The sequence below is a fragment of the Pundamilia nyererei genome, unplaced genomic scaffold, assembly GCF_000239375.1.
Source record: "Pundamilia nyererei isolate P.nyererei 1_Seehausen unplaced genomic scaffold, PunNye1.0 scaffold00053, whole genome shotgun sequence".
NCBI lineage: Eukaryota > Metazoa > Chordata > Actinopteri > Cichliformes > Cichlidae > Pundamilia > Pundamilia nyererei.
In genome coordinates this window covers 3068229-3095584 of record NW_005187454.1, presented here as the reverse complement: position 1 = coordinate 3095584, position 27356 = coordinate 3068229, and the positions used below count along the sequence as shown (strand labels likewise).

Here is a 27356-nt window from a genome sequence, read left to right as displayed (position 1 = left end):
GAAAGCAGCAACTGCTCAGCTGACCGAAGGGAACGAGTGGGGACGTGGGGCTTCAACAAGTCAGACAAATAAACAGGTGCCAGACCATTTAGAGATTTAAAAGCCAATAAAAGGATTTAAAACGGATCCTGAATTCAATTGGAAGCCAGTGTAAAGAGGCCAAAATCGGAGTGATGTGATCAAATTTTCTTCTACCAGTTAAAAATCGTGCCGCAGCATTTTGCACTAATTGCAGGCGTGACAAGTGCCCTGCCCAACCCCTGTTAAAAGAGAATTACAATAATCTAAACGTGAGGTAATAAAGGCATGAATAACGCTTTCCAAGTCACGCTTGGAAAGAAAGGGCTTAACCTTCGATAAACGTCTGAGGTGATAAAATGCTGATTGTACAGAAGTGCAGAATCAATTTTAACTCCGAGATTTGTGATCGAACTCTTTAGTTGGGAAGTCAAAGCTGCAAGATCAACATCCAGAGTATGAGAAGAACGATTTGGGCCAAATAAAATTGCTTCAGTCTTCCGATCATTAAAATTTAAAAAGTTGTTTGCCATCCATGCTTTGACATCAGTAAGGCAGTCAAGCAGAGGTCCAGTTGGGAGACTATCAGAATGACTAAGAGGTAAGTAGAGCTGGCAGTCATCTGCGTGTAGATGGAATGGCACTTTATGCTTTCGGAAAATCGCGCCAAGAGGCAAGAGGTACAGTGAAAACAATAACGGCCCAAGAATAGATCCCTGTGGCACACCCCAAAGCAGAGGGGCCACAGAGGATGAAGCCGACCCCAACTTAACACAAAAGGTTCTATTTAAAAGATAGGACTTTAACCACAAAAGTGCCGAACCAGTAATTCCCACACTGTGCTGTAAGCGGGAGGTCAGCAAATCGTGATCCACTGTGTCAAATGCAGCGGTCATGTCCAACAAGACCAGCACTGCATATTTACCACGGTCTGTCGCTATCAGGATGTCATTCATAACTTTTACGAGGGCGGTCTCCGTGCTGTGGAATGGCTTAAAGCCGGACTGAAAGATTTCTGACAATTTAGAGTCATTCAAGTAGTCCATCAACTGAGTATAAACAATCCTTTCCAGAATCTTACTAAGAAAGGGAAGCTTAGAGATGGGTCTGAAATTTGACATGACTGAACTGTCTAAGCCCGGTTTCTTAAGTAAAGGATGTATGACTGCTTAAATTCCCTAGGTACTTGACCAGACAAAAGACTAGTATTAATAATGTTCAGAATGTGTGGTCCGATGATAGGAAATACCTTTTTAAGAAAACGGGGAGGAACAACGTCATTTGGTGTCACGGTTCTGGGTCCGTTGGACCCAGTATTTTGAGTTTATTGTGTTTTGATTTAAGTTTGCATCAGGGATTGTTTACTTGTTCTCTTGTCGTGTTATGGTAATGTTTATGTCTATTATTAGAGTTCCATGTTCTGTTTATCTGGGTTTAAGATGTGGGTTTAGTTTCATGTGTCATTTCAAGTCTGTCTCTGTCTAGTCTGTGTCTTAGTAAAGTGTGTTTTGTTTCCTGTTTTATTGTGAAGGTCTGCGTCTCATGTGAGTGTGTTCAGTTTTACCTTTGTCTCGTCTTGTTGATTATTCCCAGCTGTGTGTAATTCCCCTGTGGTTCTCTGTGTATTTAAGTCATGTCTTCAGTCATTGTTGTTGCTGGTCCGTCTGTGTATTCCACCCTGCGTCATCTGTGTATCTACCATGTCACATCCGTGTGCTCTCCCTGCTGTCCATCGTCATTCTCCTCTGCTCGTTCTCATTCAGGTTTGTGCTCTGTAGTTTAGTTGTTTCCCAGTATAGTTTAGTTCCAGCTCCATTTGCCGTTTGTATTTACTTTCATGTTCAATAAACCACCTTTACACCTTCACGACTGCCTGCACTTGGATCCTCCTTCATTTCCTCCACACGGCTCACCTCACTCGCCGTGACATTTGGAGAGCCACACGGTTTAGCATTCAACACAAGTTTCTCTAAATCAGATAAAACAATTGGTAGAAAAGCAGAGAACAGACTTGAGCAAGAACCATGCATGGCTGGGTCAGCAATAGGTAGAGTCAGAGGTCTCAAACTAGCAACCTTTTCCACAAAATAATTAAGAAACTTATTGCACATAACTGCAGAAGAGTGCAAAAGAATATAGCCTTCCGGATTAAGTACAGAAATTATAGAGTTATATAGAACACGAGGGTTATGCGAGCTGGCAGCAATAAGTTGGGAAAAATAGGAGTGCTTGGCAGCCTTTACTGCTCTCTGATAGACTTTCCAGCTAGTCTTAAGAGCTTCCATAGAGACGCACAGCCTATCTTTTTTCCACCGTCTTTCACATCTTCTACATTCTTTTCTAGCGGCTCTGGTAAAATCAGTTAGCCAAGGACTAGCCTTTGGCTTGAAGTCTGTGGTTGCAACTGACGTTTCTTGTGATGAATCAGCCAGTAAACTCCAATGACGACCTGGCTCCACTTCCTCTCATTGTACAAAAACAAAGCCTAAGTCTCCTGTGTGTGGCGCTGTTAGGTCATCCATGTTTTCATAAACCTTTTTCCAAGACTTTCCATGGCCCAATCCATTGGGCCCTCAGTGTGGGGAAGCATCCCTGTATGGAACTGACCTCCCGGCCCAGTGTTCATTCAGTGCTGCTAGTTTCAGTCACTGTGCACATGTCCTGATTCTAAGGTTGGAAACCTGCAGTCAGCTGAGACGGAAGAAGTCACCTGATGATGACGAAACGTTTCTCCCACTGAAACGTCCACATGAACAGAATCAACCTTTGGATTTTCTTACCTGGATGATCGAGCATCAAGACGTCTCCTAGTTCTGTCCAACACAACCTGAATAAATCAGAGTGCAGCACTTCGGTCATTTCTCTACAACAAATAGACCAACAGGTAATCAGCTGTAGCTCTCAGCACTGGATCCTTCAGGCTGCGATAAGCATGACATGAAACTACATCGATGTAAAGGCACATGTGTGATGCTAACAGCACCGTGTGACTGGCAGTGGTGCTCAGGTGAAACAGGTTCTGTTGACAGGTGTGTTTCAGGATCACAGTTTGTGATGCTGTGTTTTTATACCTGTAGATGTTTCTGTAATAGTCCACCTTTGCTTTCAATGCTATCACACTCTGGTTGTTTCATTCACGCAGTCAACTTTATGATGGAGGAGTTTAGTGAGTCACCATCAGCAGATGGAGCATGTTGCAGAGCGTCACTAGAAACTGTTGAGTAAATATTGGAAGAAGGTGTGTCCAACAATAAGACTGCATTCATTTCTTACATTTATTCATACACTTGATCCTTTACTAAACAGACTGTAACGGGGAACAGTCATCGATCCTGAACAGTCACTCAGCAAAACCAATAAATAATAAGTTTAACTGACAGAACCAAATAATTTAGCTTCACTTTGAGAGATTTCTAGATTATTGTAACGATGAACGATCCTCAGGATTATCAGCCTGTGTAAAACTACAGGATGACATGCAGGCTCTGTCGGACAGGTGATGATACCTCAGAGGCAGAAACACTCATCTGTGGAAGGAGCTGGGTCTGCTGGGAGTCACGCTGGGGGCCACCGTGGGTTTGTGACTTAGAAAAGTACCAACTTCAACAACTTATTCACAAAGCAGAGAACTTCCTCTAGAACACAAACGCATCAGTGGATACAGCACAGAGGGCTCAGTCACTGATGTATTCCTCTATGGTCAGGTCTTCGTCCTCTAGGAGGACTTGATTTAAGGTGGGCTGGGGTTGGCTGGCTGGCAGACCCTCCTCAGCACCACCTGCCTCTTTCACCTCCTCCTTCTCCTCCACCTCACTGTCTATTTCCAGCTCGCCTGATTCTTTGTCTGTCAGAGCCTCTGGTTTTAATCTGGACACACAAGAGCAAACCAAAGATCAGAGGTCAAAGATCAGGTTAAAACGTGAGGTCACTGACACGGGACACCACTATGATGTGTTACAGTATCCACGGTAACAGGAGCACAACTAGAACTTTAAAGAGACAAAAGAAGAAAACTCTTAAAACATGTACATTTGTAACAATAGCAAATATGAACACTGCAGCAGCTGCAGTAGAACACAAAGTTCTGTTGGCATTATTACCGTTCTGTCAGAAGACATCATTACTTTGTTAAAACAACAGAAACATTTGTTCTTCGGTCTGATCACAGTTATGATGACCTCAGCCTGCTGGAGCCACACAAACAGAGCTGATAAAACAAGCGCACCACGTCCAACCTACTGACATGTTCCAGGAAACTAAAGAACAGCAACAAGGACCAAACAGCTGGTGAAAGAAAACAGCCATCCAACCCTCAGTCCGATCACTCCTGTTCTACCTGCAACTGTGTAGTGACAATAAAGACATCCTGTGCTGTTTGACAGTAAACGACAGAGTGTGGTACCTGCTGGAGAATCTCCTCAGTGACATCTGCCCCACATCCTGGATAAATGTTATTTGGTCTGTAGGAACAGAGCAGCACAGACATGAGTCCACAGCTGTGCTCAGCACATCAACATCACTAACATTACATCAGGTATGTGAGTGATGCCTCAGTTCACTGCAACAGCTACCATTGACTCAACATGTGATTCTCACAGTAATGATGCTCGGCTCTGAGCTCTGTAAGGAGGCCACACAGCTGTGCTGTCTGTGTCACTCTGTGACAACATCAGGAATCATTTTCACACGAGTCACAAAAACAATTAAATAAATCATACCGAGTGATGGATACGGTGACGTGATGTATTAAAGGTGCTCAGCAGTGAGCCTGCACTGATGAGCTCACAGCTAACAGTGACAGGTGGAAACAACAAACCTGCTTTGCTCTAAGGCAAAAACTACAAGCAGCCCAGCTGAGCATCACTGCTGCACCTCTCTGTGACTGGAACTGAGCAGTGACATGGATGCAATGGAGGGCTTTAAGCAGCTGGTTAAAAAGATCGAACAACATCCCAGGAAGGATGTTTGTTCACTGTCAGCGTGCTCAGGTAACAATACTGTGAAGTTCCTTCAGGTACTGTTAAACTGTTATACTGAAAGTTTCCAGTGAAAACAGGCTTGACTAACGCTGTGTCACTACATGTGTCACTGCTACACTGCAGTGCATCTGGAAAATGCTGACAGCGCATGCATGCATGCATAGGCTGATTACCCTCTCACTGCAGCTACAGAAGGAGAAAGGAGAGAGACTTTGGGAACGATGGGATCGTTATACGTCAAGAGACTAGAAACTGATACCTCTGTGATGCAGAGGGACAGCTGCGAATTTGTTTGAATGGAACGTGCACCTGTGTAATATGTAGTATGTAAGTAAAACAAGGCGTTGTGTATTTTGGAATATGTGACTGTGTTGGTTTCCCTTGCCCTCTTTAGTTCTGTATGTAAAATAAGATGACAATCAATAAAGAGAAAGTTTTTTGTTTTTTTTTTAAAGTGGAACAACTGGAGCGCTGTCAGTGCTGTTTGGATCCTCCGAGTGATGCTGCAGTCACACTTCTAATGAGGTGCTGTGGCACAAACAAACATCTGTCTGCAAACTCCACTCCTTAATAAAACAGGTTTTCCCTGAAAGTACCCCCCGTGTACCCGTGGGCCTTACCTTGGTTCCTCATAGGGTTGGTGAGTTTGGCCAAGTATGGAAGCAGCTCAGTCTGCAGGCTGAGCGGAGTCAGGCAAAAGCTCCGGAACAAGGACTGGGCAGCCACACAGTTCTCCCAGTGCTGCCAGGGACAACAGCAGAGTTAGCACACCATCACTGGTCACTATGTGCAGTTTGGAATGATTTGCATCAAACTGCATCCCCTGAAAAATACACTCTTATTGTACAGGAGCAATGATCCAAATAAGAAACATCACTATGACGCTCCAAACTTCACAGGGGACTGAAGCCGTGTGTGGCTGCGAGGCTGTTTCAGAGAGAGCCACTGCAGGGCTGTAAGGGAGCGAGTGTTTGGTGAAACTGTCCAACTGCAAAGTGTACATGGACTGACAGATCTGAGGGACCACAAACTCTGCTCAACTGATGGCAGTGAGCTTTGGGAGGAGCTGGGCTCCATCACGTCTCCACCTCACCAGAGCAGCCACAGAGGGCTTTCAGCACCATCGTCCAGACGCGAGGTAAGGTGGTGGAATTTGTCGGTGTTCTTGAAAAAGGAAACGTGACATCTCTGATGAGTGCATCCAGGCGCTGGCCCTTTTGGCACCACCGTTGCCACGGCAGCGTGAAGAGAAAAAGAACGAGGGCGACGCCGTGCTTGGATCCACTTTCATCAAAATGTTTACATTTGTTAGTTTGGAGAGACGAGCCATTTGAAAGAAGAAGTGTGGCTCTATGAATCGTGGGTAAAATTATGGCTGCAAAATATGGGCTCAGCAGCAGATGAAGAGGAAGGATGAACTCTATCATCCCTCCTACACTCAGTGTGTCTCTGACTGAAGCTGACGATGAAGCATGAAACTGGAACACTGGTATCAACTTTGAATGGTGCCTGTAGCTGAAAACACGTAGAAGCATTTAGAGCCGCGTCATGAACCTCCATGAAAATACGGTCAGATTTTACTGACACAAGCTGAATAGTTTAAATAGCACAAAAGAGAAAAGTCAGAGCACAAAAAGAAGCTGATGAGTGAAGTTTGGAAGCAGATGTTGAACCAGTTACTGATAACTACAGAATCCATTTCATGAAGACAGTCCAGTGTAAATTCATGCTGCTCATTTGAAATGTCACAGATAATAAAGTAACGCTAAATGTTTAACAGCTGAGCTCCACTGATGCTGTGACATCTGATCTCAGTCACTCACCTTCCTGTTGACGAGCAGCCAGCTGGGTTTGTGCAGGGCTCTGAAGCCAACAGACGCCAGCTGAGAGTTGGAGTGAAGGAGGCCTCTCGTGGCCACTGAAGACCCATAATCCCCCAAAACGCTGCGATTCTGGAAACAGTACAGACGGCCATTCATACAGGAGACACAGATACAGCACACGCAGCAGTACACTACAGGCCACTTCCAGCTCTGCTGTAGCAGCAAAAACAGAAGTTTCCACTCTTGGACCTGCGAGCAGGTGTGATCCCGCCGCACTGAGGGTTAGGGCATTGTGACCTCGCCTGTTGGTTGTGTGCTTTTCACCATCATCCTCTTGGTGTTTTAAAACAACATGTGAGAACAAAGGAGGGATCTGAGGACCAGCGTTTGCTCCTTGGCATGTTTATCTCTCTGAAGTAACTTACTTGTAACTGTGTGTTGTATTTCACACAGTTTAACCGGCTGAGGCTTCTTTACAGCCTTTATCTTTCTGCAGTCAGAGTCGCACTCCGCCGACGTTCAGGTTGTCGTCATAGCAACGTGTCCAAGCATCCTGCAGTGGAATTAATATGGAAGACGAGCGCTACCAAAAAGGTGGACGTTGAATCACGGATACACCTGCTGCTCAGTCTGTGGGTTTCGTCGCACTCGGGGGAAAATTCTAACTCGGGCAGTTCTCATGACTCGTCAACTGATGCTACTGACCAGCCAATCAGTGGCATGCAGTCTGATGATGTCACATTTTAGTGCCTGCTCAGGTACTAAAAAAAAAAAAAAAAAAAAAAAAAGACCTGGGGCCAGGTACTGTGGCCTAATGGAAAACCCTGAAGAATGTGGTGAACCGTGCCGAGTCGATCCGGCCTTTAGGTGAAGAGGCGATACGGGTTCTTCCCTTGGTTTTCTGTAATATGAACAGTCCAGATTATTGGACCCAAGATGTTCACAGTTAAACTCCAGCAGAGACGACAGACGGATCAAACCGCTGCCCGAGCCTGGTGGCTTGTGGGTAGAAACGGTCCCCGAATCTGCTGCTGTGGATTCTGCTGTAGCTCCTGCCTGACAGGAGCGTGGATGGTTTGGGTGGCTGGGATCAAACAGGATCCACTGGGTCTTCCTCCCACAGCGCTGCCTGCAGAGGTCCTGGATGCTGGTAGCTCAGACCTGGTGATATACAGCACTGATCTGACCACCCTCCATAGAGCTTGGTGGTCCAGAGCGTTTCAGGTGCCACAGCAGGTCAGCTACAGCCAGACAGAATACTTTGCTGGTGCATCGACAGAGTCCATGCTAAATCTCAGCCGATGCAGAAACAACAGCTGCTGTTTCACTGTTTTTGTGACTGCATCCACGTGATGTGAGAAGGTCAGATCCTCACTGATGTTAATCCCCAGGAACCATCCGACTCTCTCCACCTCTGTCCCCTCAGTGTAAATGGGGGTGTCCCCTCCACCCTGCAGTTTTCTGTGGTCCACAATGAGCTCCTTGGTCTTGCTGACGTTGAGCAGCACTCACCTCTGCTCTGTAAGCACTCATCTCCACCTGGACCGGCTGCTTGTCAGTTTAGCCATAAGTCAACAAGAAGCTTCTGGTAGGAGAAGATGTGACGCTGCTGATCCGTGATCTGTCTGTCAGGAAGTCCAGGATCCAGGTGGATAAGGAGTCACTGATGTGCAGATTCCAAAGTTTGATGCTGAGCCTGGATGAAATTATAGTACTGAAAGCAGAGCTGCAGCTAATAAACAGCATGTGTGCTCCTATGGTCCAGGTGGGAGAGGGCCGTGTGTGGAGCGACTGATCTGTTTGTCCTGTAGGCAAAGGACTGAGTGTAGCAGAGAGTGAAGATGTGAGCTTTCACTATACGCTCAAAGCACCTCAGGACTAGGGATGGGTGTCGAAACCCGGTTCTTGTTGAGAACCGGTTCCCACTGTTTCAGTTCCTTGGGATCGTTTGCCATTTTTGCAAACGATTCCCTTATCGATTCCAGTCGCCCCGAATGACGTCACCGCGTTGCGGAGCGTCATTTACCTGGCAGGAAACACGGCGGCTCAAACGCTCAAAAGTTTGGTTATACTTTATGAGAACGGCTGACAACAGGACAACTTGCAATACTTGCAAAGTAGATATTTCATTTAAGGGAGGAAACACTACGAATATCAAAAGCATTTGCTCACAAAACACACGATGACCTTAAATGAATGTCGTGTTTTTAATTCTGGACTCGTGAATCTCAACCCGGCAGCAGCGGTAACGTTTGCACGTCTCTCCCGTTAATGCGGCAGGTAAATAATCAACTAACAGCATATTATGTTAGTGCGATCTGCCTTATTACAAACCTGCCATCACTGTGCAGCAGAAGAATATTTATTTTATTATTTTACATTTACAGTTTTTTTCCTGGGGACCCTGTGACACCACATTGAAGAGCCGCAGGCTGGATCTCTTAAGATCTCACTGCTGGGTTTGTAAGGCCATGTGACTCCTAAATTTCTATCTTGTTCAAAGAGAAGATATAAAACACAGTTCTGAGCTAATCGACCTTAGTGTTCTCCTTTTTTAAACTCACATTAGGTTTCTTGGGGATGATGGTGGTCCATCAAATGAGGGGACTAAAGACAAAAGCAGTGACATGTCTGAAGACAGCTGCCAGTTCATGAGTGCGTGCTTTGAAAGCACCATGTTATCTGGCCCGGAGCTTCCTGATTCGCCGAAGGCTGGTCAGGATGTTGTGGCTGAGCGACGAAGCGTCTACATGCTGGGAGAACATTGGCAGAACTTTCTTTAGTTTGGCTTTGTTGAAGCCGCCCGTCACAGTGGAAGCCCCTTTAGGGTGTAGTGCTTCCTGCTGGTCGATGACATCATACAGCTCGTCACGTGGCAGCGTTGCGTCGGCGTGGGAGGGGATATAAACAGCAGTACAGAACACAGCTGTAAACTCTCCGATCAAGTGTCCAAGATCAAACCGTACACCCAAACACCATCGCTCAGTGAGAGTGCACACGCCACCTCCTCCCAGCGTCCCGACACCTTCCTCTCCTCGCAGTGAGCGGAGATGCCCGCAGCAACAACAGCCAAGGCCAGTGAAGTAAGCCATGTCTCCGTGCAAATAAAGACAGCTTGTTTTCCAAAGTTTGGACTTTAGCTAGAAGAATGCCGTCTGTTCATCAGCTATCAGGCTCTTTTCCAATCACGTAGCCGAGACAAGCCTCCATTCCAGTCTGCTGGTGTGGTCCCAGATAGTGAATGCTGTGGGCTGTGTAAGAGTCTCTCTGTCGTAGGTGATCAGTGCATCACGTTTCCAAAACATTAAAAAAAAATCATGTTAAAAACATACGAAAAATGCAGAAATGAGGAGGACGCCAACTAACAGCCAGCATCCTCACCGGCACCATGTTGTTCATTCATTTAGTTCCCTTTTGAAGTGTTAGAGTCTAAACACTCAGCACAGAGATGAGCACATCTCCGGGTTCTGATCTCTGTACTGCCCACTGCCGGGACTCCAAGGATCAGGGACTGAGCTCCTGCATCGGGCTGCTGGTTCCTCACATTGACATGTTACAATGATATGAAATAACAACTGCAGAAGTGAGAGTGATGTTAGGACTGACCGTCCAATCAGCAGTGAGAAGGTCGGCATCAGACAGATACTCGCTGGCTCTTTCCACATCCTCCACCTCGCAGAAGAAGTCCAAGTAGTTCTGGTGAAGGTACAGGCTGAAGAACTCTCCGGACATGTGAGAACGCTCAACAACCAGCTGACAGGAGAAAGAGAAGACCAAAGACCGTTTATGCTCCTGTAAGTAAAGATAAATCAATACAACAGCTGATCAGCACCTCAGGGTCCACTAGCAAGGCTGCTCTGTGATGATGCAGCAGGTGGGACGGTAGACCACGCCCACAACCACCCTCCGCTCCGTCAGCACCTTCATGTTTCTCTCCTGTCAATGACAATCACAGTGCAGCAGCTTTAGTATCCACATGCTCAGAAGATAAAGAGGTGAAACAGCAGCTGGACTGACAGCAAGCATGCTCCCCTAACTACACAGAACACCAGAGAAAAACACGGTTCTTCTTCTTCATTATTAAAAGGTTTCAAACTGACCGAGCAGATTTAGATTCATGTGATTTATTAAGCAAAGTCAGCGCAGAGTGACTGAAGTCACAAGCAGCCAGTGAGACGATGCTCTGTGTTACATCCTGTGTTTCACAGCTAGAATCAGGTCCTGGTTTCACTGTGTCGAGTCTCTTCTCCTCTAAACATAATGTTCTGCATTTTTTCTTACATTTAACATTAATGTGTGCCTCCCTCTCGATTGTACAGTTTCTCCTGTTTGATATTTATTCCTGCTGTCTGTCATTTAGATTTGATTCCAGAAGAGTCGGTGGAGCACCTACAATCTCACTGTAAATGAACAATGACAATAAAGAGGTGGCAGGACCTGGTACTACTCATCACTGATGCGAGGACAACCTCAGGTTTGTCTTCAGCACTGATGAGCCAAGCTCTCCTTTAAACTCAATGACTTCATCAACTTCTTCAAATAAAATGTTAAAACGATTCAAAGCCATCCCACAGGTGTGTGTGAGCACTGATACCTCCTGATGTTAGACCGCTTCTAATACAAAATATATTTTTAGAGTCAAATTCAATCACGTCTCCCTGTAAATCATCAGTGTGCATATTAAACTCTACTCCTGCCAGACTGCTCAAAGTCTGATCATTGCTTTCATTTATCTTTACCTATTCAAGTTGGTACGGCTGTACGAGCGTCACAGCGCTCCTTACTGCTGCGCAGCTTCTGTTTCTATGGTTTCATGGCGTGTTGTGTCTTTGTGTGACGCACGGATCACTTTCAGTCATCGGGGAACAGCGAGTGACGCCGAGGAAACAACGGATGAGCTACAATCCAAGATTTACTCCAACTGTTCTGTCCGACAGTGTCCTGGCTCCACCTGCTAAGCCTCAATGCCTCAGTGGAGCTACGGTCCGGACCGTACACCACCAGCACCGAAACAAAGGGAAGGGGTGGGGGCTTATGTACTCCAGGGCTGCAGACATAGAGGTCCATTCAGGCCTATTTATCTACCTTTGAGACAGTCGGGGACTAATGGTAGCCATAGTAACCATAGTTTACATCCCCTCCAATGCTAATGTTAGCTCATCACTCAGCCACCTCCAACTTCTCATCAGCAGACAGCTGAGAGAGCACCCAGCAGGTGTCCAGATTGCTGCTGAGGTCTTTAATAATGTTCGGCCCTAAACTCCACCAACATGTTAACTGTCCTACCAAGAGGGGCCAGGACACTGGACCATGTGTACAGTAACCTCAGGCCTCTCGCTGCTCCTCATCCCTGCCTACACCACCCTCAGGGGCCCCTCCACCCTCTGGTTCATTAAAACATGTCCAGATGATGCTCTCCTCAGGACTGCTTCATCTTCGGACAGCTGGACCTGGAGACAATGTGACAGTGACCAACACTATCCAGGTTTTCCCAAACCAAAAACCTGGATGATGAGAAAAGTCCAGGCTCTGCTCAGAGGGACGGCTCTCTGCACGGCACAGCCAGAGCCAACCTGAGGAGGGGGCATCAAACGGGCCGAGGAGGCCTGCAGGGGGAGGACAGAGGGCTTCTTCACGGACAACCCCCACCAGGTCTCACAGGCATCCAGGCCCTCTCCACCTTCCAAGCCCAGTGCCCCCCAACCCCCGACAGCAGCAGAGGAGCTCACCTGCTTCTTTCCCTGGTTTGAGACCACCCCTCCCACACAACCCCAGCCCTCCCCCAAAGTTGGTCCAGTCAAGTCACTCAGCACTGGATCCCTGCAGGGCTGCGTTCTCAACCCCTACTGTTCACTAAAGTTAGTCACAGACCAATTATATTAAACACAGAACAGAACATGAGCAGGTCATTCAGCATGCGTTTTACTGTAGTGCACATGCCGTCCCACAGGACAGCAGAGGAGCTGACAGCGTGAGCACAGAGCCAGGAGGTCGAATGTGTTCAACAGATTCAACACCGAGTTACTGTAGTCAGCCTGCAGTCCACAGCCACACCACAGCCAAAGCCCTGACACCCCTTCCACACCTGTCACTTTCACTCACGGCCATGTTTAGAGACAAATGAGAAGACTCAGGCAAGTCCACAGGTCGAGGGCCGTGACTCCCAACACACTCAAACTGATCCACAAGGCCAGTAACACTGTGGGCATGGAGCTGGAGCTTGTTAAGGTGGTGTCAGATAAGGAAGAGCTGGACAGTACCTCCCACCCTTTACTATCTCTGCATGTGCTACAGAGGAAATATGGTGCAGTCTGACGTATACATTTAATCTGTAACATACGGGGATATTTATAATTACTACTCTTTGTATCTATTGTTTTGTTATAACTCTGTAATAAATCACATTATGTAATAGTTTGTTTAGTGATAGCTGGGACCTCATCATCTCCTCAGGGTTTGATTCAATGATTTTAATGTTCCTGTAAATGTTGTTGTGACTGAGGATTGGCTCACACCCACTCACCTACCATCTACCTAAAATTATACAGCAGGGCCTCTTAATGACCCTTAACTGAAAATGTGACTCCCAGCAGCTGCTCCACCCTGCTCCACCCTGCTCAGTGGGAGAGTCAGTGAGTTAAAGACATAAAGAAAACAGTGGGTGTTTATTAGCAGAGTTTGTTCACTTGGATAAATGTACGTTTTGACAAAGATCAGACATTTTACTGTTGCCACTGCAGAGATGACAAAAGCAGCTGAGAGGAAGCTGAAAGTGGGAGTGACTAACGTTTGCAGTGCAGGATCTTTCCCAGTGCTCTGAACAGGAAGAGAGAGGCATCCTTCCCTCCAATGGCGAGCGCCTCTTCCTGTTTGGACTTCTTCTTCCTTTGACTTGTTGTGGAACCAGCTCTGCACAGTGACCTGTCCTTCTTTGTCCTCCATAAACCTGTTTCCAGTGACGTGCCTGAAAAGTTTTAGTGAGAATAAACTGAATCATTAGGATCAAAAGTCATTTATAGATCATTTAACATGTATTTGTACACTTACAGCTATCAGTGGGCAAACAGGAGAACTGGAGGCTGTTGATGGCACTGCGAATATCTCCCGAGCTTCCTGAACACAGTGTTTCCAACAGCGTCTGGTCTGGGACGCACATGCTTCTACAGCTCTGCTTAGAACAGCACACAAATACAATGCAGACAACAAACACAGACGCACACAAATGAATGTGAACAGAGTCTCACCTTTGCTGCCTCCTGGGTTGCAATGCAAGTGAGAACCTTCATCATTGCAGTTGGAGCCACTGGATTAAAGCTGGAACACACACACACACACACACACACACACACGCACGCACACGCACGCACGCGCACGCACACACACACGCACACGTTAATTTCACTGCATGTGGCGAATAAAAGTTGATGATGATGATGAAGATGATGATGAAGTCGGTGTGAAATGGAATCATAACAAACATGTAAACGCTGTTATACAGCGAGAGGAACACAAACAGCTCTCTGGCCTTTCAGATGCACAAAATCAAAACTCGTGTGTAACTTTATGCATGATTATACATACATACAACTGTAAGCATATTTAATGTTGCCACTAGGTGGTGCCTTAATGTGACCTCATATTGGTACGTAGATGCCTCCAGAGTCAGACTGCCAGTAAGCATGTAAAGGTCTGCGCCTTCCTGGCTGCTTCGCCCACACTGGGATGTCTGGTCTGCGCTTGGGGGGCTCGTGGGTGTCCACAGACCCACTGGGTGGGGCCTCCAGGTGAGCGAGCAGCTGCTGCTTGGTGCAGTTTGTCCCAGATCCAGACCAGTCTGTCTTGTCCCTTTACTGTGTGTCTGTTGTAACTGAGTGGACGACTGGTGTTGGGACACAGTGTGCAGATGGGCCAAAGACTTGGGTCATCAGTGGGTGGGGGGGTTAAGTGTGAGTGACTGAGTAACTGAGCAAATGGCCTTTGTGTGCGTAGCTGTAGCTGGGTCTGGGGCCCGGAAATAACCGCTGCCCCTCCCTGGGATGCCTATAGGTGCCTCCCGCCCCATCTTTTCCTGCTGCAATGGGCGCGCAGATGTCGCTGAGACGTGTGGTCTGATTTCTTTGCACTGTGCATCCACATGTTCATCCTCCCACGGTTCATTTCAGGGTCTGAATGCATAATTAGCTGCTTATTTAATAAATCGAGCTCTGACTACACAAGGTTTGCAACTACGGACGCAGTGAAACCAAGATCTGAAGATGCCTAGGATGAAGTGTGTGTGTAACGGCTGGTTATCAAATCACGTTCACAGTTTCCAGAACCTGATGCTGCTAATGCCCAGCTCCTCCTGGATGTCTTTGGGAAAAAGAAAGCGTGAACTGCCGTCTCCACTCAGGCTGTCTGACACTATGAACACCAGGGGGCACTGACTGGTCCTCACGAAACGCCTGAAAGACAAGGACAGAATCTGAGAGCAGGAACCACACAGCACTGCTTTGGTGACACAAACATTATAAACCTTACAGTGCAGTCAGTGTACAGACCACTGCATGCAGCAAGGCTTCAATCAGGCCAACCTGGTCCTAAATGTAAACTAGGAATGCTGGTACTGGTGTAACTAAGTATTTACTCTGTAATCCTACCTTCAACACTTCAAAGAAATCATTAAAAGGACAGAAACAGGTTCTTGTTTGCTGTGTGAAAACAAATGAACTGTGAAAAACTGCAGGTATGATAAAAAGACGCTTTCTGTCAGCTTGGCACGACGAGGACGTGATTTTGGACTTTTCCAGAGTATTTAATACCATCAGGCCAGCCCTCATGGGTGAAAAGCTGACAGCGATGCAGGTGGATGCCTCGCTCGTGTCCTGGGTTGTTGATCACCTGACAGACAGACCACAATATGTGCGTCTGACAGCGTGGTCAGTAGCACAGAGGAACCACCAGGGGCTGTCCTCTCTGTACAAGCCCTCCATCCAAAGCACAAGTACACACTGCAATACACTAGTGTCACATCCTCTCCTGAGAAAATAAGTCCATGATATGAGGGGCACCTCGATGTTGTCTATACTCAAAGGAAGAGATTTTAGGCAGCAGAGGAAATACCAAAGGTGACGTGCAGAGCTGCAGTGACTACAGGGAGATAAAGACTGGACCCTGAACACGCTGCTCTACAGATGTGATCTTTGATGCGAGAGTGCTGATGCAGAAGTACAGAGGAGGTCACTGTGCCGTTTACACGATGCCCTGGATTCATGTTGGCAGCACAGATGGCCCCTGGTAGGTTCAGCACTGGCTCCCATCCTGGTTCACCTGAGTTCAAAAAGCCTCAGCAGTGGCTTTGTAACCTTTTCTAGAGTGATGAACATCGACGGCTTTGTTTTCCAGCAGGTTCTTCTCACTGTGGCACCACCACGACCTACTTCAGTGCACTTATGATTCATCGGGTCTGTCAGTAATCACACCTCCATGTTGAAGCTGAACTTTCATCTTAATGTTGTTAATCACAGTTGATCCATGATTTAACCAGTGGGGCGATTACTTCCTCTACAGCGTGTGTAATGTGTGTGGATAGTTTTTACCCCTAATAAATAAAATCATTTACAAACTGCAGGTTGTATTTATTTGTTGATGCCTCCGTCTAACATGAAAATGTGTTTGATGATGTAAAACATGTGAAGTCCTGGGATCAGGTCTTACCTCAGGATCTCGTGCAGGGCTCCGGGCTGCCTGTAGAACTGGTTTGGCAGATCCTGAAGAGGCACACGAGAGTATAAGTGTACGCATGTTAAACAAAACTGCGTTACACCACTATATAGTTTATATGCCACAGTTAATAATAATAATAATAATGATTGCATTTATATAGCGCCGTTCGAGACCCTCAGAGCGCTTTACATTCACTCTCACACACTGGTGGAGGCAGCTACAGGTGTAGCCACAGCTGCCCTGGGGCAGACTGACAGAGGCGAGGCTGCCATATCGTGCCATCGGCCCCTCTGGCAACACCAGTAGGTGAAGTGTCTTGCCCAAGGACACAACGACCGAGACAGACAGAGCTGGGGATCGAACCGGCGACCTTCCCATCACAAGATGAGCTTCCCAACCCCTGAAGCCACCAAAGCCACAACATTAAAAATGAAAACAACATGGCACAGATCACCAGGGATAACATGCAGCACTGTGGTGTCTATGGGACCTTTCATTCAGTGGCTGAGCCCATGTGGGCTCCACGAGTCTGCAGACATCCACTGTGGCGTCTCCGTCTCTGCTGAAGTGCAGCACTGAGCTCACACAGGGCTCTGCTGTTTGACTCGTCCACGTGTCAGACGTGTCTTACACTGCACACGTCCTCAAACACTAAATAAACGATGCGACTCGAGTGTTTGTGTTGCTGCTCGTGTCTCTGAGAGTCTTTGTGGTGCACCGCGGGGAGTCTGGTGTTGACGGTGAGCGTCCGACGGCTCTTTCTCATTAGTAACTTCTGTCCTTACTCTTTCACACGCCTCGTGGTTAGGTGGTAGACGAGCTTTGTGGTGTCGGTGTCTGTACTGGGACCAGTTAGCTGCACTGTACAGTTTTCTGTTTTCATGGCTGAGCCGTGTTATAGACGCACACCCACATTTAGGAACGAGCTCCTCGATGTGTTAGTGACCACTGCAAACTGCCAGTGAAAAACGACAGCAGTGAACTGTGTGACAGCACAAAACAAATCCCAGAGCATAACACGAGACGATGAATCGCAGCGCTGTTTTCACACCAGAGGAGTTTCGTTAAATGAGTTCCACGCACTGAAAGAACAGATGCCTTCGACATCACCATGAATAACGAGGGATTTCTAACACTGCCTTCCAGCCCTGAGCTATGAGGAAATGAAGCAACAGTCAAACTGAAATACAGACCATAATATCTTCCCACAGCTGTACAGTCGTATTGAAATGAACAGCAGTGAAACACTGGAGTAGTCTGTGTGTCATACCTCCACCAGGATGAGCTTGTTGTGCGCGACTCCTCCATCACCTGCCATCTTCAGGCAGTTGTATTTGTTGGCTCTGAGGAGGAAATCCTGGAACTGTGACGACTGAGAGCTGGAGGAGAAGCCGTTCGTTCGCCACTCTAGAAAAAGTTTAGAGCATCAGAGACGAGAAGCAGAAGTCTGTATGCTACAGTGTAGGCACGTGGTCTTCTGTTAGTACTGGGACGGCTACAAGAACAACACTGTCACTGTGCCCACACCCTCCAGCTCACCTGCACATATGAGAACAGACTCTGCATGCTAGACTTTTGGTATGATGTGCTAGCTGGTTAACATGTATAGACTTCCTGATGAGCAGCGGTTTGCTCAGTGCAGATAAAACACACATGCAGAGCAAGATAAACTTCGCTCTCCATCTGGAACATCTCACATTTGCCAAAATGTCCTAATTTAGCACAAGTAAGGAAACGAGGAGCTTTGTCTCTGGTCAGTTACTTTGTTGTTGTGATGCTTCTTGTATAAATCTGGCACAGCTGGAAAGCCTGTTTATGTCGCTTTAAACGGTGCCGGTGGTGTCATAAGCAACACGCGTTTGTGGGTTAAGCACAAACGCACACATGGAGTTTCCAACCAGCTTATCCTGCTACTGACTTTTGTTTAGTGCAGTTTATTGGACTGGACGATGGAAGATTTGGCAAATACAACATTGGAAGCCACAGATGTATTTTCCTAACAAACGAGGCCCCATGTAAGGGCCAATAAACAGGCTTTCACAGCAATAACACACCAAACACACTTTCTTCGTTGTTCCAGTCCAGACAGAAACTGGTTACTATCCAGAGATGATCTGACTTAGTTTATACCTGTTAAATGAATTAGCATTAGTAAGCACAGGTGAGGTTTAGTCATCACACTGAATTTCTACAGGTAACCTCTTCATGCTGACACGTGTGAGGAGGACAGACAGATGTTTCCTCACCATGACTGCTGCTGTATGCTTCTAGGTTTGTGGGACTACTCCATTCCTGAACCCTGAGGCCCATCTCCAGGGACAGCACACGGACTGTGGCCGTCTTTCCACAGCCCGACGGCCCCGTCAGCAGCAAAATACCACTCTGTAGATGAAAGGCTCAAACTGAGTCTCCGACTTTACAGCCTCCTCAGACAACAGGGCCTAAAATGATCAGAACTCCGGCTGTGGCTGAGCCACGTGTCCACGCAGGGGAAGTTTTCCACCAGCAATCACTCATTTTCTTTTTGTCAGGGAGGATGAAGCATTATTATCTCTGTTACTCAAAGAAAAATCAGAGCATGAACTGCTTGAACGTGATTACTTCACTCAGTGTACGAATGCAGAGCGTAGTTACCTTTGTGTTGGTGTGAACTCTGATCCACTTCTCAACTTCCTCCATCTTCTTCTTGTGGACAGCTAGTTCAGCCTACACAGATGGACACACCGTAGCATAAACCGCTCAGTACACAGTCAGCGCTAATACCTCGTCACAAACACAGGACGGGATCGTTCATCTTCCACACAAACACAATCAAACCTGCAACAGCTGATAATAAACATTAAGACAGATTTAGTCTCACGAGGCCTTTAAACTTCAAATGAACTTCTCCCAAGTGCTGATTGGCCAAACCTACAAACATACTGTTCAAAACATGAAAGGAACACATTGAAAGCATCAGATCTCAATGGAGAGAAATCGTCCTGTAGATCTACACTGACTGTGTAACGTGTCAGGAATTAAAGTCAAGATCAGTCTACAGACACCCCAAAGTCAAAGTTGAAAAATGATGTGACAGGCTAGTTTGTAATGGCCCCTGCAGGCACACCTGGCAATGTCACAGCATGCTCTGTGAGATGACAGAGCTGTGGGAGACCTCCTCAGACATCACTGAGCTCATGGACAGCTGCTCGCTGGCAGATGGAACAAAAACTGAGGCTACGTTCACTCTGCAGGTCTTGATGCTCAATTCAGATTTTTTGATCAAATCCGATTTTTCTGTCTGCTTCTTCACACTACAAATAAAATGCGACAGCAAACGCGCTCTAGTGTGAACGCGCAAAGCAGCGCAAAAGAAGACGTCACACACAACGCGCTCTGTTTAGACCCAGAGCAACAGTGTTGGGTGACTGATGGCCTTAATATAAAGACTTCGGACTTTACGTTTCCCAATTTTTGCTTTAAGTTATAAAGTTATCTACATTTGGTCTAATAATGATCCTTACTGCTGTTTTAGAGCAGCGCTGCTTCAAAGGATAGATTTCTGTCAGAATCTGCAGATTATACAGTACAAATAAAATGTTCACGTTTCTCCAACGTTGTCTTCCCAACAGTTTCACCGGATGGACAGGAAGCGTTCGCGATGTCTTCTCCGGCGCTGATAGTTGGCGTCTGTCTTGTGTCAGTGACGTAAAAGAAGGATTTAATGCGACGTGACCATCAAACAGCAGTCGCAGATTTGTATCGTATTCAGCACCACATACCAAAGTGACCCAGGTCTGATTTGAAAATATCGGATTTGTGCCGTTCACACTGTCACACCATGATGGGATAGATGGGTCACAGAGGGTCAGAAAAGTCTTTCGCCTGCAGTGTGAACGTAGTCTTAGTTAACAATTCAGAAAACTCCAAGATAAAATTATTATGTCCTTAATTTGGCCATACATACCGATTTGTGAAATTTTAGCTTCATATTTCAAATAGTTTGCAAGAGGCGTGTTTTTAAATGGACCGAATTCCAGCATGTTATTCTCACGTTTTAAACTCTGAAGCTATGTTTGAACATAAGTATCTCAAAAACTAAAAACTCCAACATGAAATTAATACAGCTGAATAAGTATCTGTAATTTATGAAAATTCAAGCCGTCCTATGAAGCCTGATATTTGAGGACACACTAATACAGAAAAAAGAAAATCACATTTCAAACGACACCTACTGACAATTTCTGATTGGTATGTATATTTGTATTTTGCAATAATCCAAAATTAACCTTTTAGAATCATTTTTACACTCTGCCAGTGTGAGCCAGGTATACGGTCACGTTGCTTCTGAGCTGTTCAGCCCTTGCTGAAATGATTCACTAACCCTTGCACAGGCAGGTAAAAGTGTCCTTTTTTCTGTTAAACAACATGTTACCCAAGGCCTGAGCCATTTTACCTCCACACAAAAGAGTCGTTTCTTTTAGAAGATATCTGAAAGTAGAGTGCAATTCAAACTTGCAAGGTCATAAAATCATTCATCATCATCAGCGCATAAAACATGTATGCAGAATAATTAAACAGTCCATTAACAGTCCATATTTGTTCATTCAGCTTAAGTAACTTTCCTCCTACATCTTTTCATCTTCCACAATGTGTTTCTGCTGCGTGAAGCAAGAACCAAAATCTTAGAATCTGGCAACTACAGTTTTAAAAGGTACAATGGATTTTAAGTGCTGCAAAGATTTATTTAATATGTTTTTGCTGTAAAGTTTGCACTTGGGACTGGGTGTAATTTGTGTCCATCTTTCCACTAAGTTAGTTTTCAATAGCATACAAATTATTTTCATCCACATCCATAGGAGTAGTAGCTGGTCAAACTGGGGTCAGTTGGACCAGCAGTTAACCCATTACAGAATAAGTGACTGCAACCGAGATGGTGTAATCAAAAGAGTCCAATGTCAAACAGACGGAAACAACTCGAGATGTCAGAGATGAGCCAGCGCATTCTATGCTACATTTTGCTCTTATTTCATCCTGACTTGTTCTAATGCCATGCACAGAAAAAACTAATAAGGTGCTTGTTTGTCTGCATTTATTATAGAAACTTTGCTTATGCAAAACTGCCATGGAGATTTGTTTATTATAAACCAGCTGATTGCAAAAAAATCCAATGGCTGCTAAAGTGTTTTTAAAATTGATAAAAAAAGAAGAAGCTCATAACATTTTTTTTACTATTGACTGCATTACGTGGGAACAATAGCAACCCTAACCCAAAAGGTTTTTACCCCGAACAGTTTTGTAGGTCTAAGCCTGAGGTATATCCATCTGAAGCTAAAATGATCTAAAACTGAACTAAACTAGATGTGAGAAATATTTTTAGATATTTTGAATTAAAAAAAGATCTAAACTAAAAAGCTTTACTAAACTGCATACTAGTTTAATAAAAAAAATCTGTGCAAATTGAAATCAAAATCTATAGCTAATATCTTTTGCTGTATTCTTTGGTAATGGGGTTAAATCTGTCAGCCTGCCTGATCAGGCTTCAGTGAATGATCACACAAAGTGTTGTTAGTACTGTATCTAATTTTAGATAATTGTGTGGTGAAGCACGTTATCTCCACATGCAGTGTAGTGTTCCCTCAGAATTACCATCATCAAGGATTCCTGCTGTATGGATCATGAAATAAGAACTTCAGCCGGTCTACTTTACATTCTAGTTCATGTTGGTTCCCAGCCTGCAGCCAAGTGGTGTAGAAGATTAAAAAATAAATAATAATAAAAAGTTAAAGGTAGTTTAGCATTGGACCCGAGGGCTGGCACAGAAAGCAGCAGTGAAACAACGAGTGTGTTTTTAGGACAGCCGTGCATGGCCCAGTGCCTCCTTAGTAATGTGTGCTTTCTCTGCCTACAGCATACACGGTTTGAATCTGCACAAAACCTGCAGTGCACACACCACAACAGTCGCACTCATAAACGCCAGCGTTTGCGTGAAGTCCTACCTTCACCGCCTCTATGTGAGTGACATTGTCAAACAGGATGTCATTAGCGGCCACTATCTGGTCCCCGACTCTCAGTCCTTCTCTCTCAGCCGATGAGCCTGGCTCCACTAGGGACACATAGATGCCTACGCCGTGCTCTGAACCACCTCGAACGCTGAAGCCCAGACCCTCGTGGCTCCTGGAGCGCGTGAGGGTCACTTTGCGCGTATCTCCAAAGGGGCCCACGTAGAACGGTGGGACCACGCACGCAGCGAGTTCAGCAGCTGCGCTTAAACCGTCCGGGCAGCCCGACGACGACAGGACCTGCTCAGGGATGGAACTGGCAGCTGAATCTACCTCACCCGCAAAGTCCTCGGCGATGCCGTTGCTGGGGATGAGGTCCGACTTCAGATAGAGCCCCTCGGACGTGTACTGATCGAACAGCAGCTGGTCGGACCTCGGGATGACCAGGCGCAACATGGGCAAGAGGTGCCGTTTGTCTGGCGTGTTGAGAATCACTTTAAGAGTTTGAACCAAGTCGAAGACGTTGCGCTTGGCGTGGTAAACATTGAGACAGTGGATGAACTGCTCTCTCTCCCGGTCATTGAGCAGAATATTGAGAGCTTTGTGCAGCCTTCGGACGTTAGTCGAGAGCGCACGGCCGCCCAAGACGATCGAGTTCAACGACGTGTTGAGCGAAACGCTCTCGAGGTCAGCGCTCATCCTACAACATAACAGAGCGTCATACAGATACGAGGTTTGACCGTGAATATGATCAAATTCACCTCAAGTCGGCACTCTTAAAAGTAAAACTTGAAACGCGCATCAGACAGTTTCAGCAAGTGCTACGCACACGATGTGTCACCTCGAAACAAAACATTTCCACAGCCGATGCCCGTATTCATCTGGCTCTGAACAAAGCAATATGTCCCCGCGTGTTTTATTCCATGCACAGCGCCAGCTCCACCGCCGTCCACGGAAAGCTCTCCTTATCAATATACACAATCTAACTGCACCTCATTCCAACATTTGATTCCCTGCAGCTCGATCAGTTCCCCCAGCAAACTCAGCGCGCAGAGTGGCGCGCTGAACTGAACGCGCTGACCCTTTATATAGGAAATGACGCAGGTGCGCGCGTGTGTGTTGCTAAGAAACTGACAACACTATTCACCCTTATTTAAATTATTATGTTGGGCAATTCATTACCTAATATTTTAGGCCACAGTGTAGATGAGCCGACCTGATGAACAAAAACAGATCCCTGTTCTGTCCAATCGAGATTTATCCAGACAACTTAAAAACAAAGTGTAGGCTGGATCATCCACATGCATATAATAGTAGGTGTCGACTTATCAGTCTTTAAGCTGATAAAGCAAATATCTCTCAGAGGCATAACTAAAGCTTTTTCTAAGCAGCAGTTTATAGGAGCCTCCTCATGAGAGCAAGACTGTCTCACAAAACATTTGTGTTGCACTATTGTGCTGCTGAGGGGACACTGACAGCACAGCATGTCTCCGTCCAGGTAAACAAAAGATCATAAAAGCCCCTTTGGCATGAAATCAGCCCCGGGTTCCCTGTGTGATCCTACAGAATAAATGTGTACCGCCTACTGTTTTCCACATAGTGGCTGATCACGGTAAATTTATTTATTTGTTGAACACTTGTTTATTAAAATAGACAGCAATAAACGTTTAAGACATAAATAGAAACTTCCATTGGCTGACAGATAAAAAGAAGAAAAAGTCAATTTAACTTCTGGGATATTGATCTGGTCCATTAAGTAGCAGCAAGGGTCGTTAAATCGGTTTCAGCTGCTTCTGTGTTAATGAAATGAACAACAGAGAGACTAGAAGGACAACAGCAGGATGGCTGTAGCTCAGGGAGTAGAAGGTCGTCCACTAATAGGAAAGGAGGGAGCTCAGTTAGCCTTGTATTCAGGCATTTTACAGAGAAGGAGACACAAATTGCAGTGTAAGTCATTCTATGGTGTAAATAATGTTAAGTAGTAATTTCATGGTAATTTAAGGAAAACCAAACAATATTTCCAAATCTTACAGTGTAAGCTGCACTTTTCAGGACACAGGCCATATTATGGAGTAACTGCATCTTGTTATCCAGGTATTTTACACTGCTGAAGTCATTTGTGTATAATGAATATTCTACTATTCAACTGTCTTTTTATATGAAATACAAAATAACACTGTGATGAGAACTTTTCTGCCCCTCTTATTTGATTTTATACATTGATACATACAATCAACCTTTGCAGGACTCACCTGAGCATATAATAATACAGACAAGGTGAGTTTCATTAACCTTTTTAATTAAAACAAAAACATCAAACTGAACAACTGAACTTTGTGAGCGAGGATAGCACACTGAAGCTTTCTCCTTTCAAAGGACAACTGACAACAACATGAAATTAGAGTTTGGCACAGGATCCTTCTGTGACCAGTAAGAAAACAGGCCTGGACCCCTTTTTTCTTCAGAGCTGTCTTAATTCTTTGAAGGTCAGATTCAACAAGGAGCTGGAAACATTCCCCAGACAAGACATGAGATGCCATCTGAATACTAAATGTTCAAAGAACCAGTTTGAGATCTCCTGCTAGAAACATCCACACCGACAAGATATTTTCCCACAGAGAATATTTTCACACATCCTCAGGGTGGTTATGGGGGAAATGCCAGCACATCTGAACAATCATGCAATACTCGGAGTCCTTGAAGTGACTTTTCTTTCCCATTCTTACCCTTGGTTTGAATATCAATAGGCTGTTTTGACCTTGTCTACATGCATGCAAACACACTGAGTTGTTCCTGAGGTCGTAGGTTAATGGCTCAGTGCTTGGTTAAAACATATTTACATACTACATTTACTTTTGTATGAGAGAAGAATGACAAAGTCAGTAGAAATATTTTTAAGTAAATGTTAGGGCATTACACTCTTTTCATTTTATGTCAACAAGGTGAATAGGTGAGGTGTTCTCTCAGTGACATAGTGTCCCATGTCTCTCTTGAAACTTAAATTCCTTGGTGTCTGGATGGTGAAACAAATAATAAAACTCACGGCGTTCATTAAACCCTCTTCCCCCACAGAGGACTCGGATAGCTCAGCAGGTAGAGTGGTTGCCCCATGATCGGAAGGTCGGGTGTTTGAATCCACTGAATGGCTACCCTGAGGTACCCCAGAGCAAGGCACCGTCCCAACACACAGCTCCCCGGGTGCTGGATTGGTGGCTGCCCACTGCTTCACTGAGTGAATGGGTAAAATGCAGAGGAGTAGTTTCCCTATGGGAATTAATAAAGCATACATTACATCATATTATCCCCCATGGAGGAACTTACAGAGGCAGTAACTGAAAGCTGATGTTGGATGACGCAGCTTTTTGAGTGGCAGAAAGTTGGATGACAAAGCGCTATAAAGCCAGATTAGCTCAATCTACGCTGGAGGCAGCCAGATTACAGAAAATGTCGAATCCTCACGTATTTCTGATCCCTCGCCGCTGTCTTCTGCAGAGTCTCTTGGGGAAGGGACGGCAGGGGGAAATCTAGAAAGGGGGGAGGAATTTCCATCTTTAATAAAACCAAATAGAACAAACTGTGCAACATTGAAACATTGAAATACAAATTACCAGGAAAAGTGAAGCCAGAGCTTGGACCTGAGTGAAGGGAGGGAACTGGGTTTGGGGGTAGGCGGAGCTCCTTCCACCTCTCTTCTTCCCCCCAGCCGGAACTCACAATCCACTCCTCTGGGAGACCATCCCTTACCGACACTGCAATTCAGTGAGGTGAGAGATATTCCCCCTCTCCGTATGATTTCTCCTATTGTTCCTGTAAATAGCAAACAGACAGCTACAGGAGACCTGGACTCCTTCCGGATCCCTCCGGCTCCACAACTGCTGCACATAAGTCCTTCTAAGTCCTTCTTTACCGACATCCCATCCTCTCACTTCTCTCCTTCCCCCTTCAACCTCCCTTCCTGCGCCGGACCAAAGACAGGGGGAGGGGGAGAGACCTGGGAGGGTGAAAGCTGTGCCTCTAACCTCCCATATGGATTTTGTCCAATAATACACAAAGGAGGCAATGAACCGGGACCAAAAGCCATTCATTACATCAAATTAAAGGCATTCACTCTAATGTGTCAGCTTTTTTAGGAAACCACCAAAATATCAACCTGCAGTGACGGGTCCAAGAGCACCAGCCAGAGTCCTCCTCCTGTAGTCAGAGCTCTGGATGACTGCAGGGGCGCCCCCTGGGGGAGGTCGGGGAATGGACTCAAATCCAAAGGGTGAAAGGAGCTCATGTAGAAAAAGGTGGTGGGAAGTGACAACAGCATGATGATAGCAAGGTCTGTGAGCCATAGTATGGCTGAGTACAAAGTGGCGGCGACCTCATCTGACCCCAAAAATATCCACCCCGCTGAGCCTCCAGCCAGACCCGCCTCCTCCCAGGGAGAACCCGAGAGACGACAGAGGGTGAGAAGGAGAGACACAAAGGAAGAACAGTGAACAGGGCATAGGTATCATCCCAATTATCATAATGCTAGAAAAGGGAGGAAAATTATGGATTGGGAATTCTGAGGGAATAAACCAATTTGGTTTATTAAAACCAAGTCTTCATTTTGTGCTTCTTAAGCCATTCAGAGGTGGACCTGCTGCTGTGTTTGGATCATTGTCCTGCTGCAGAACCCAAGTGAGCTTAAGCCGGAGATTCTCCTTCACAAAGTATTGGTAGACGGAATAATTCATGGTTCCTTTTACTACGGCAAGTCTTCAGGTCCTGAGGCAGCAAATGATACTCTTCTGAAATGTTGTGGTACTTTTACGCCAGATGTCATAGAGCAGCGGTCCCCAACCTTTTTTGCGCCACGGACC

The 27356-nt window shown here is 45.8% G+C and overlaps 1 protein-coding gene across 4 annotated transcripts in view; it reads right to left on the bottom strand.

Annotated features, from left to right (window-relative positions):
* Positions 1–3113: 3113 nt before the first annotated feature.
* Positions 3114–27356, bottom strand: part of rad17 (RAD17 checkpoint clamp loader component) — a 35330-nt gene continuing 11087 nt past the window's right edge. For all 4 annotated transcript variants that reach the window (XM_005733637.2, XM_005733633.2, XM_005733634.2 and 1 more), the window contains 14 exons: positions 19160–19231; positions 18772–18907; positions 17796–17932; positions 16517–16569; positions 15139–15264; positions 14065–14134; positions 13868–13988; positions 13608–13784; positions 10653–10756; positions 10427–10573; positions 6821–6949; positions 5618–5738; positions 4421–4478; positions 3114–3885 (listed from right to left, as the gene is read on the bottom strand). In XM_005733637.2, the coding sequence (XP_005733694.1) occupies positions 3693–3885; positions 4421–4478; positions 5618–5738; positions 6821–6949; positions 10427–10573; positions 10653–10756; positions 13608–13784; positions 13868–13988; positions 14065–14134; positions 15139–15264; positions 16517–16569; positions 17796–17932; positions 18772–18907; positions 19160–19231 (1644 nt within the window). In that variant the 3' untranslated portion in view covers positions 3114–3692. The remainder of the gene's footprint in view (positions 3886–4420; positions 4479–5617; positions 5739–6820; positions 6950–10426; positions 10574–10652; positions 10757–13607; positions 13785–13867; positions 13989–14064; positions 14135–15138; positions 15265–16516; positions 16570–17795; positions 17933–18771; positions 18908–19159; positions 19232–27356) is intronic.